Source organism: Leopardus geoffroyi, chromosome D1 (genome assembly GCF_018350155.1).
Source record: "Leopardus geoffroyi isolate Oge1 chromosome D1, O.geoffroyi_Oge1_pat1.0, whole genome shotgun sequence".
Classification (NCBI taxonomy): domain Eukaryota; kingdom Metazoa; phylum Chordata; class Mammalia; order Carnivora; family Felidae; genus Leopardus; species Leopardus geoffroyi.
In genome coordinates this window covers 86,036,945-86,050,005 of record NC_059329.1, presented here as the reverse complement: position 1 = coordinate 86,050,005, position 13,061 = coordinate 86,036,945, and the positions used below count along the sequence as shown (strand labels likewise).

The 13,061-nt window shown below is 33.7% G+C and overlaps 1 protein-coding gene across 5 annotated transcripts in view; it reads right to left on the bottom strand.

Annotated features, from left to right (window-relative positions):
• ELP4 (elongator acetyltransferase complex subunit 4) overlaps nucleotides 1-13,061 on the bottom strand; it is a 251,191-nt gene that overhangs the window by 174,854 nt on the left and 63,276 nt on the right. For all 5 annotated transcript variants that reach the window (XM_045484854.1, XM_045484856.1, XM_045484858.1 and 2 more), the window contains one exon: nucleotides 9,961-10,100. In XM_045484854.1, the coding sequence (XP_045340810.1) occupies nucleotides 9,961-10,100 (140 nt within the window). The remainder of the gene's footprint in view (nucleotides 1-9,960; nucleotides 10,101-13,061) is intronic.

Here is a 13,061-nt window from a genome sequence, read left to right as displayed (position 1 = left end):
GATCTGTTTTATTTAAAAATTTTTTTTTAGTTTCCATCATTTATGTCTGCTCTGATCTTTATTATTACCTTCCTTCTGCTGGCTTTAGGCTTCATTTGTTGTTTGTTTTCTAGCTCATTTAGGTGTAAGGTTAGATTATTTATCTGAGATTTTTCTTGCTTCTTGAGGTAGGTCTATATTGCTGTATACATCCCTCTTAGGACCGCTTTTGCTGCATTCCAAAGGTTTTGGACCATTGTGTATTTTCATTTTCTTTTGTTTCCATGTATTTTTTAATTTCTATTTTGATATTCTGGTTGACCCATTTATTGTTTAGTAGCATGTTGTTTAACCTCCAATATTTGTGGTCTTTCCAAATTTTTTCTTGTGGTTGACTTCTAGTTTCACAGAGTTGTGATCACAAAAAGTGCATGGTATGATTTGTATCTTTTTATACTTGCTGAGGTCTGATTTCTGACCTAACATGTGATCTATTCAGGGGAATGTCTCCCATGTGCAGTTGAAAAGAACGTGTATTCTGCTGTATTAGGATGGAATGTTCTGAATATATCTAGTAAGTCCATCTGGTTCAGTGTGTCATTCAAAGCCATTGTTTTCTTGTTTCTTTTCTGCTTAGATGATCTGTCCATTGATGCAAGTGGGGTGTTAAAGTCCCCCTATTAGTATTGTGTTATTATCAATCAGTTCCTTTATGTTTGTTATTAATTATTTCATATATTTGGGTCCTCCCATGTTGGGTGCACAAGTATTTACGATTGTTACATCTTCTTGTTGGATTGTCCCTTTATGATTATGTAATACTCTTCTTTGTCTCTTTTTACAGTCTTTGCTTTAAAGTCTAGTTTATCTGATACAAATATTGTTACTACAGCTTTCTTTAGACACATTTGCATTATAAATGATTCTTCACACCCTCACTTTCAATCTGCAGGTGTTTTTAGGTCTAAAATGAGTGTCTTGTAGGCAACATATAGATCAATCTTGTTTTTTGTTTTTTGTTTTTGTTTTTGTTTTTGTTTTATCCATTATGACATTCTATGTTGTATGATTGGAGTGAGTAGTGGTCCAGTAACATTCAAAGTAGTTATTGATAGATATGTATTTATTACCTTTTTATTACTCGTATTGTCATCGTTTCTGAAGATTTTCTCTGATATGTATTCTGCTCAAACTATTCCAAAGATGCAAAAAAGGGAAGAAAACTTACAAATTCATTCTATGAGGCCAGATTACCCTAATACCAAAACCAGATAAAGACTCCACCAGAAAAGAGAACTACAGGCCAATATACATGATAAACATGGATGCAAAAATTCTCAATAAATCATTAGCAAACTGAATCCAACAATACATTTAAAAAATCATGCACCAAAATCATGTGGTATTTATTCCTGGATTGCAAGGGTGTTCAATATTTGCAAATAATCAACATGATACATCATGTTAATACAAGAAAGGGTAAGGATTATATGATCATTTCAATGGATGCAGAAAAAGCATTTGACAAAGTACAACATCTCTTCATGATAAAAATTCTCAGCAGGGGCACCTGGGTGGCTCAGTTGGTTGAGCGTCTGACTTTGGCTCAGGTCACGATCTTGCAGCTTGTGAGTTCAAGCTCCACATTGGGCTCACTGCTGTTAGTGCAGAACCACTTTGGATCCTCTGTACCCCTCTCTCTGACCTTCCCCCACTTGCATTCTCTCAAAAATAAATAAAACATTAAAAAAAAAAGCCTCTCAGCAAAGTAGGTTTAGAGAGAACATACTTCAACATAATAAAGACCATGCATGAAAAACCCACAGTGAACATCATACCCAGTGGTAAATAACTGAGAGCTTTTCCTCTAAGGTAAGACAAAGATGTCCATTCTCATCACTTTTCTTCAACATCGTACTGGAAGTCCTAGCCATAGCAATCAGACAACAAAAAGAAATAAAAGGCATCCAAATCAATAAGGAAGAAGTAAAACTTACCTTATTTGCAGATGATAAGATACTATATAGAGAAAACCCTAAAGTCTCTATCAAAAACTACTAGAATTGATAATTGAATTCAGTAAAATCACAGGATACAAAATCAATATACAGAAATCTGTTGTATTTCTATACACTAATAACGAAGCAACAGAAAGATAAATTAAGAATACAATCCCATTTACAATTGCACCAGAAAGAATAAAATATCTAGGCATAAAACTAACCAACAGGTAAAAGACTTGTATTCTGAAAGAATATTCTAAAAGAAACTGAAGGTGAGAAAACAAAGAAAAAGGTATTCCAGTGTCATAGGTTGGGAGAACAGATATTGTTATAATGTCATCCTTCATGGGGAAAAACTGTACTGTTAGGAACAAGACAGGGACATCCATTATCATCCACTGTTATTTAACATAGTACTGGAAGTCCTAGCCACAGAAATCAGAGAACAAAAAGAAATAAAAGGCATCCAAACTGGCATGGAAGAAGTTAAACTGTCACTATTTGCAGATGACATGATATTCTATACAGAAAACCCAAACCAAAAAACTGCTAGAACTGATGCACGAATTCAGTACGATACCAAATCAACATACAGAAATCTGTTACATTTTGATACACCAATAATGAAGCAGCAGAAAGAGAAATTAAGGAATCAATGCCATTTACACTTGCATCAAAACCAATAAGATACCTACAAATAAATCTAACCAAAGAGGTGAAAGACCTGTTATCTGAAAACTATAAAACACTGATGAAAGAATTGGAAGATGACACAAAGAAATGGAAAGACATTCCAAACTCATAGATTGGAAGAACAAATACAGTTGAAATGTCTATACTATCCAAAGGAATCTATAAGATTTAATGCAATCCCTGTCAAAACACCAACAGTATTTTTCACAGAACCAGAACAAACAATCCTAAAATTTTTATGGAACCACAAAAGACTCCAAGTAGCTAAAGCAACCTGAAAAAGAAAAGCAAAGCTGGAGACATCATCATTCCAGAATTCAAGTTATACTACAAAGTTCTAGAGATCAAAACAGTATGGTACTAGCAGAGAAAGGGACACATAGATCAACAGAACAGAATAGAAAACCCAGAAATAGATCCACAATTACATGGTCAATTAATCTTTGACAAAGCAGGAAAGAATATCCAATGGGAAAAAGACAGTCTCTTCAATAAATGGTGTTGGGACGCCTGGACAACAACATGCAAAAGAATGAAACTGGACAACTTTCTGACACCAAACACAAAAATAAATTCAAAATGGATGAAAGACCTAAATGTCAGACCTGAAACCATAAAAATCCTAGCGGAGAACACAGGTTATAACCTCTATGGCATTGGCCTTAGCAACTTCCGACTAGATATGTCTCCTGAGGCAAGGGAAACAAAAGCAAAAATAAACTATTGGGACTTCATCCAAATAGAAACAAAACAAAACAAAAAAAACCTTCTGCACAACGAAGGAAACAATCAAAAAACTAAAAGGCAACCTTCGGAATGGGAGAAGATATTTGCAAATGACATATCTGATAAAGGGTTAGAATCCAAAATATGTAAAGAATTTATCAAACTCAACATCATAAAAATGAATAATCCAATTAAAAAATGGGCAGAAGACAAAAAAAAAAAAAAAAAAGAAAGAAAAAAAATGGGCAGAAGACATGAATAGACACTTTTCCAAAGAAGACCTACAGATAGCCAACAGGCACATAAAAAGATGCTCAACATTAATATTATCAGGGAAATACAAATAAAATCTACAATGAGATATCACCTTACAGCTGTCAGAATGGCTAAAATCACCAGCACAGCAAACAACAGGTGTTGATGAAGATGTAGAGAAAGGGGAATCCTTTTGCAGTGTTGGTAGGAATGCAAACTGGTGCAGCCATTGTGGAAAACAGTAAGGAGGTTCCTCAAAAAGTTAAAAATACAACTATCTTATGATCCAGCAACTGACTACTAGGTTTTTAGCCAAAGAATACAAAAATATTAATTCAAAGCGATACATGCACCTTGATGTTTATAACAGCATTATCTACAATAGTCAAATTATGGAAACAGTCCAAGTGTCCATCAACTAATGAAAGGAGAAAGAAGATGGTGTGTATGTGTGTGTGTGTACATATATATATATATATATATATATACACACATATATATATATGTACACACACACACACACACACAATGGAATATTATTCAGCTATAAGAAGAATGAAATCTTGCCGTTTGTACCAATGTGGATGGAGCCACAGTGCATTATGTTAAGTCAGCCAAAGAAAGACAAATAATGTATGATTTCACTCATATGTGGAATTTAAGAAACAAAAAACAAATGAGCACAGGGGAAAAAAAGAGAGTCAAACCAGGAACAGACCCTTAACAATAGAGAACAAACTGATGGTTTCCAGAGGGGTGTTGGGCAGGGTATGAGTTAAATAGGAGATGGGGATTAAGGAGTGCCCTTGTGATGAGCACTGGGTGTTGTATTTAAGTACTGAATCATTATATTGTATGCCTGAACCTAACATTACATTGTATGTTAACTAACTGGAATTTAAATAAAAACTTAAAAAAATAAATAAAATTTCAGGAGTTGCTGACTGGATGCAGGGAGTGAGAGAGAGGAGTCAAGGGTCTAAGATTACTTTATTGAAGGGAAAAGAAAATTTGGAAGGACATACATAAATAAGAGGATGTATGCCTAGGGGAAGATGACTGAGACTAGAAATGTGGGAATTAGGTGGGAAATAATAATCAAAAACCATGCATATCAATGAAGATAGCATGCCAGGATGAGTGACTAAATTCTGCATACATGAAGTCCCCTTTAAAAGATAGAAAAATGAAGAAAGGCACACATGTAAGCAAGTAATTTCTCTTCATTGGTTAAAATGAGTTTGAGGATTAATAATTCTCTCAAAATTTTTAGATATTATCTTTTTACTTTAATCACATCACCAGCAGAATGGCCAATGTGTAAAATCCCTTATCACATTTACATCTTGCCTATCCCTCAGCTCTGAGATTTGTATTAATGTATCATTTACTATACCCTTTTAATAAAGTAATTCAGCATACTTCTGAATCTTTAGACTTACCTAGAAGTTCTCTATCAAAATTCCTTTCTCATGAGTGAATTTTCTACTTATAACTTCTAAATATATTGTGGTTCTCTGCTTTGTAATGTAAGAGATCTGTAGTTTTGAAATAGAACGTACTCTTACATGGCTATGTTTCAGTTGCTAGTTTTACCCCACTAAATCTTTGAGGTAAGAACAAGGCTGTATTAATCTGAGTTATTACTATACTTTGTCCATTGATTCACTAGTTCATCAACTATCAACTCAACACCTGTGTCCTAAATTCATGAAATAAAGAGGTGTAGAAAGCATAACCCCCTTCCTCAAGGATTTCCACTGCTTGAGAGAGAAGATAAAAATGTAGACAATACAAATAACTATACTGTAATGTGCTAAGTGTCCTGACAGAGTATGAACAAAATTAAGTTGGAATTTATGGGGGGGTACATAACTATAATTTGTCTAGGAAAATATGACAGAAGGCTTATACATATGTTCCATTTAAGTGGTAGAGAGACTTGGCCAAATAAGAAAAGGAAGGACTTCTAAAATCTTAAGTAATATTCTTATCCTCTTTCCATTGATTTTCTCCTAGAAGTTCTCCTAAAAAGATAAATGGTTCTTTCAGAATTCAGTTCATTCAAATTAATTAATACAAAACTTCTAGTTAATATAAGAAACTACTGGCCATTTTTTGGATATCCATGTAAAAACAAAATCATGAATTTCAAAGAAACATATCAAAACAAATTCATTCTGTTTACTACCAACTGTATGTAAAGTCAATATTCAAGATATGGTCTATCAGTTTAAAAAAGTAATATTTTACAATATAGCAGGTATATCAATTGGCTTTGGCTTCCATAACAAAACACTATAGACTGAGTGGCTTAACCAACAAGAATTAATTCTGTAGAAATTCTGGGGGCTAGAAGTCCAAGATCAAGGTGCTAGCAGGGTTGTATCTGGTGAGAGCTCCACCACTGGGTTATAGATGACACCTTCTTGCTGTGTTGTTCACATGGCCCTTCCTGGATTTGTGCTCAAGGGAAAGAGTAGGAGCTGGATGTCTTTCCCTCTTTTTTTTTTTTTTTTTTTTTAAATTTTTTTTTTTTTTTAACGTTTTTTTTTATTTATTTTTGAGACAGAGAGAGACAGAGCATGAACGGGGGAGGGGCAGAGAGAGGGGGAGACACAGAATGGAAGCAGGCTCCAGGCTCTGAGCCATCAGCCCAGAGCCCGACGCGGGGCTCGAACTCACAGACCGCGAGATCGTGACCTGAGCCGAAGTCGGACGCTCAACCGACTGAGCCACCCAGGCGCCCCTGTCTTTCCCTCTTTTTTAAGAATACCAGTCCTATCAGACTAAGGTCCTACCCTCATGACCTCATGCAACCAAAATTACCTCCCAAAGTTTTGTCTCCAAATACTGTCATATGTACTTTAACATATAAATTTGGGGTGTTGGGGAGGGAACCACAAACATTCATTTTGTAACAGTATGTTAGTAGATTTGTTAATAAATAAGAAAGCTGAAACACCATCCCTAGTATGAAGAATGGCATTATCTTTCTAGTGAGAAAACAGAACTGTCTTTGCATATCTGTTAGCAAAGATTAATTCAAAACTATGTCAAGTTAGGTGCGCCTGGGTGGCTCAGTCGGTTGTGTCCGACCTCAGCTCAGGTCATGATCTGGTGGTCTGTGAGTTCGAGCCCCACATCAGGCTCTGGTCTGACAGCTCAGAGCCTGGAGCCTGCTTTGGATTCTGTGTCTCCCTCTCTCTCTGCACCACCCCCCCCCCTCATGCTCTATCTCTCTCTCTGTCCAAAATAAATAAACTTAAAAAAAAAAAACAAAAAACTACGTCAAGTTAAAAATAATCTTAGATCACAAACTTGTTCTCAAAATCAGTTTTCCTATCACTGTTTTGTGTCAACTTATCTGATTTACGACAATGAAATATTAAAACAAAACTATCGGGTAATATTGGTGTGATATTTCTCAGGTTTTTATAGCCAGGCTTTGCTTTGAAAGCTTAAATTATATGTGTGAACATTTTCCATGGGCAAACCTGCCGATGATTTTAAATCAGTTAATGCAAATTTTAAATGATCTTCAGTTTTTCTCACCATAAAAAAACTTTATGTTTCAACAGTGTCTTCAGAATATATGAAATTATATATTATATCCTCACATCTGATAGTGGGACACAACTACACCCTCTAGTCTTAATAGCAGGAAAAGTATAGACAACTGTAAAGCTTAGCTTTATTGTTCCATAAATGAACCAGTAAAGTTCATTTTAGTGAAATGAGCACATGCTTTTCATAAATTAAATCCCACATGGTAAGTACTCATTTTCAAAATTAATTTAATTACATGTTTAAAGTTTAATTACATTTAATTAAGCATTTAAGTTTAATATGAAATAAATGAATTATCAGTTAACTACTATGAAATGAAATATTGCCTTGATAATTGAAATCTATAAATTTTCCTATTCTATGCAAAACTGCTAGCTCTCAAAAAACATTCTGAAAAAGTATGTATTTTAAAGACTAGAGGACTATATTCTCACAGGTGATCAAGTTTTTTTTTTTCCTGGCACCCAGCTTCATGTGCTGCACATTTACTGCAGGAGCAAATGGAGACAGCCTGGCAGACAAAAAAAAAAGCAGAGGATTTGAAGACTTAGTCACCAACAGCCTGAAAAAGTGGGAAAGCTACTTAGCATCTCTGACCTCAAGTTTCCTATAAAATGGAGAAAATATTACTTCTTTCAGAGGGTTGTGGGAGGATTAAATGAGCTATCCCATGGTCTAATGCCTGGAACAGTGCGTGACATGGAACAGGTATTCAATAAATGTTAATTCCCTCCTTCTTTTAGTTGCTGATTGAATGAACAAAAATCTTGTACTTTGGGGCTTAAAGAAAGTTTTATTATTTAAATGTTTTATTAGTTACAAAAGTAACACTATATTTTTTGTTCACTTACATCATACTTAATGGACATTTTATATTTTTTATTTCCCTTAGCACTCTATAAATGGAGGCAATATAGCATTATTGCTAACACAGAATTTTGAGTCAGAAAGAACCAACTTTGAATCTGGGTTCCACCACTTACTGCTTGAGGAATCAGGGAAAAGTTATTTCCCAAGCCATAAAAGCATATGTATGTCTGGTTTACTGAATGACAAAAATTAAGAATGAGTATAATCAGTATAGTCATTCAAACTTAACAAAGTATTACTGATGTAGGTAGGACAAATGGTATCCCCCCTATGCTAATTTTTCACAGAAGGGTATTTATTTTCACTGAATTTAAGGGACTTTCCTAAGGATGGACTCAGCATCAGAACCCAGATTTCTTTCTTTGTTTCTTTACCAGTGTTCTTTCCTCCATAACATAGGAAGGTAAAGGCAAAGGACACCAAAGTCTCTTGAAGCGAAAGAGAGGGATCTTAGGTTAATCCTGGTTCTATCACTTAATAGTTGAGCCTCAAGTAAACAACTTCTTTGGGGCGCCTGGGTGGCGTAGTCGGTTAAGCGTCCGACTTCAGCCAGGTCACGATCTCGCGGTCCGTGAGTTCGAGCCCCGCGTCAGGCTCTGGGCTGATGGCTCAGAGCCTGGAGCCTGTTTCCGATTCTGTGTCTCCCTCTCTCTCTGCCCCTCCCCTGGTCATGCTCTGTCTCTCTCTGTCCCAAAAATAAATAAACGTTGAAAAAAAAAATTTTAAACAACTTCTTTAAATTTTGGTATCTTCTTCTGGAAAATGGGAATACAGTTATGTTTCATACAAGGGTTTTACTAGACAACAAATGCAATGTGTAGTAGAGTGACTGACACACAGCAGTCAATCATTAATCATTGCTATTAACACTAAGACAACATCAGAGTACCATTTTTGCTAAATCTCAAGCCACAGAATGGAGAAACCATAATGAAGCAAAGAATTTTTTTGGGGGGGGGTGGGGGGGACACAGATTTAATAAAAATAAATAAGACAGCCTTTACTAAATTCTCAAGTAATATTCCTGGAAAAGAGACTTTAGACTTGTAAGTCATTTCAGTTCCTGTCTATTAAATCTCCATTTAAGGAGATCACTTTGAAGATGTGGTCAGTGAAGATTAGGTCACTTTGAAAATAATGGTTTTACAATATGAAAGAAAATAGAGGCAACACCCTATTCCATGGATTAGTTTCTATGATTCAACAGTTAAGAATTGAAATTAAATATTCTTAACACTATATATAAATTATTCAATGTCAAGTACTGTAATTTTCAGACTTTTGTCTTAATAAAGTTAGTATCACTATAAACATGTTGTATTTGTTTAATATTTAAAGCCCTTAACTGTAAAACTCAAAAAACCCTACATTGTTCTTAAGGCAATCTAAAAAAATAAAATTGTTTATTTACAGAATAACTAACTACAAATAGAAAGCCTTAATAAATAAAATATCAGAAAACATATTTACTTTCTGAAAGAACATTTATTGAAAAACAGCATTACTTTATACCATTTTCACTGCTAAGTAGTTTTTAGATATCTATTTGCATTTAGGACTAAAAGACCCCAATTTAAAAACTATTCCACATTTTCTCAAAATTAAAAACAGGAGGTATTATAATTTTGGTATCCAGACTTTTCAAACTGCAAATTAAGGATAATAGCATATACAACAGTTATAGGACCAGAAAAAGAAAACTAAATATAAAGAAATATTATGAAACATATACACAAGTAAGATCACATATTTTATAGAAAACATTTATTATTAGGATATGTACCTTTAGTTATGCATTATTTCAAAGAATGTGGTAAAAATGCATTCTATTAACCTGTGAAATCAGAAATGGGTCATTACTTACCATGGCTCTATATTAAGAGTTGAAGATGATTTTTCTGGGAAAAAAAATCCATGCCATTTTGAAGCCTCAATTAGTTCTTGTGGCATCTTTTTTGATGCATCATAACAGTGACCAAATCTTGAAGATGATACTGGTCCAGCCTGTTAAGAAAAGCCATACTGGTCATTAAAAAAATTATTATTATTATTTTTTAATTATTGTTTTTTAAAACTACAATGTATTCGAACTACATTTAGCAAAATATTGATACATTTATGCATTTTAATGCTGATAAGGAAGAGCTGATACACATAGACTTATTAAATTTCAAAGAAGCATACAACAACTTTTACTATTTTAAATAATAGTTAGAAATCAACCTTTTCATTTCCCATGTTTCTTCACTCCTGTGGTCACTAAATTTGATAAGAATTCTCTTTGCTTTTCTTACCTTCCTGAGTTGAAAAAAAATTAATATACATGTTTTAATTATTTTTTTAAAGATTCCAGGTTTAAATGATCAATTAAATATGGAGTTGCTAAGAACTAATGAAAACTTAAGCCAATTAAATCATTGATGAGGGGCTCAAAAAAACTAGCTTTTTAAACATATTGAGCTGAGCATCATTTAAAAGCTAAATGCTCACAAGATAGTGTGTATATACATTCAAAGTTTCTTGCTAATTTTAAATTAAGCTCATAGTATAAAATGTATTGATGATACTCCCGATGGGAACAAGGCACATGATAAGGAGGGAGAATGTATATAAACTACATTAGATAAATCAGAAACCTGACATCATCATTAGTTCATTGATGCCTCCTCTTTTGTGCTATTATCAGTTTCTCCAACAAATTATCTTCTACACAAGTAACTCTAATAACTGTTGATATTGAATTTATGTACATAGGATAGTAAAGGCCTAATAACAGAACATTCTCATTATATTGCTTTGAATGGATTCTGTGCTGATTCAACTCATTAGAAATATGTACACACCTCTGTACAAAGTTGAACTCCTAACAGGTTCCACCTGGCGATAGTTTCCAATAGTTTCTAATCTAAATTTACATAGTTTCCACTGTCCTGAATGCTATAAAACAGACATATTTCAGAACATTCAACAAAACAGATAATCTGCAGATAATCTCTGCAGAAATGGAAGAGTAAATTCTCATTTTATGAAGTAACTGACAGCTTTGTAATTTAGATAAGAAACAGACATTTGCTTGACACTAGATATTTGCATTTTGAGACTTAAAGGATTAATATTCTTCTACTGAATGCCTACCAACACTCTACAGTAACACAGGATAAACAAATTTAAGTCTAATAGAAATATTATTCTCTGATACAGAGTCTGTGAGTTTGGCATTTACTTTCTAAATAAAATGACTGTTTATCCCTCCATAAGATACTGTTCACTTTCATTAAGGAAAGAGACCTATCAATTGGCTCCATCTAATGTTTACAATACAATATACACACAAGTGTGGTTCTCAAAACATGATTTATCTGTTTGCCAAGACAGTGTTAACAAATAAAGTATGAGACATTAAAGTATACTTCTTAAAAATAGGGTAAAGTTTTTAAATGTAAAGTTATTAGTATAAAGCAATTTAAACAAGGTCTGTTCTTTGGCCTATAATCTATTCTTTATCCGGATTATAGTTCAGAATGTTTTTACTGCAATCTCTGCTAGAGCTCATCTTTTTATTGTGTAAGTCCAGGCCCCCTTAATGTTTTAGAAAGGCCTTGACTAACTGAACTTTGATCTGATGTCTTCATTGAGAAAAACACCAGGTTGCCCATTTCAGATGCAAATCCTCCTAAGGCCCAATAGAATTTAGTAAAGACAGCAAAAAAGAAGAAACAAGAAGTTTCCAGGATCCTCTTTGAGAATCCTGGGGCACACTGGTGTCCTTAATCCACGCTGCTCCATGGATTAAGGTAGGTGATAACCTTTCCTGATTCAAAAGAATAAGCAGAGTGCCTACAAACTGGGTGGAGACTAGGATTTGGTAATAATAAAACACCATGCAATAAAAGCTTGGTCTATGTCAGAAGCCTCTGAAAAGGCCTCAATGTACCACATTCCCAGGCCTAGTAGGGAAGCTTGCAAAAGCCTACCTGAATCAAATAAGCATGAATAATCTATTTTAGCAGACTGGCCATGGGGAGAGAGAAAGAAAGAGAGACTTTTCGCTTCTTTTAAGTTTGAGTTAATAAATTTATTAGTGCACTGAAGGTTCTTGAAGTCCTGGGCACTCAGAGAAATATGCTAAATTGCCAAGAAGCAAAGTATGCTTTTAAAGTTGCCGTCTCTATTAATGTTTCTAATTATAATATTAATGTGATAGAAATCTCTGATTTGGGATGAATCAAGGCAGAAAATTGATTTCATGCTGTGACAGTTTACATATAGAACACAAATAATTCATTAAAATGTAAGAATAAATTTGGAAGCTTTTCTTATTACCATTATTAATTTTTTAGAAATTATAATTAAATATGGTAACTAAAATATTCACAAGGTAGACATAAAAATTTTTATTAATGATGAAATTTTATTAATCCTTCAATAAAAATGAAAATGGAAAATAAATATATATTTATAGGAAAAACGATTCTGTAAGGTTTTTTCTACCCATGACACAAAGCATTAACATACAATCAGATTTTTTAAATAATGTGAAATCATAAAACAAAGACTTCAAATATTTCCTTGGAAAAGAGATAACTAAATGTTTTAAATCTGACAATAGTAATACTCTATGAAAAAATGTCAACTCCACAAATGAAAGATGCATTAAAAAAATCAAAATATCATCAATAGCTAAGTCAGTTTTACTCAGTTTGTTAAGAACATGTTGCTTTAGTTTTACATTATGAAAACTTCTATTTCACAGTCTCAAACTATCCTTTACGTTTGTCAGTTGTGGAACAGAGTATAATGGACTGGTTCAGTAAAAATTTGCTATGATAAGGGAAAATTAACTCTGATGGGGGGCCAGCAGGGGTACAGAGCAATAAAACAATACCATCCCCTACCTCCAGTGTGTTAGAATCAAAACTTTCAGAGAAAAGTTGCACACAAATAAAGTCTAAATAAGACATTTTC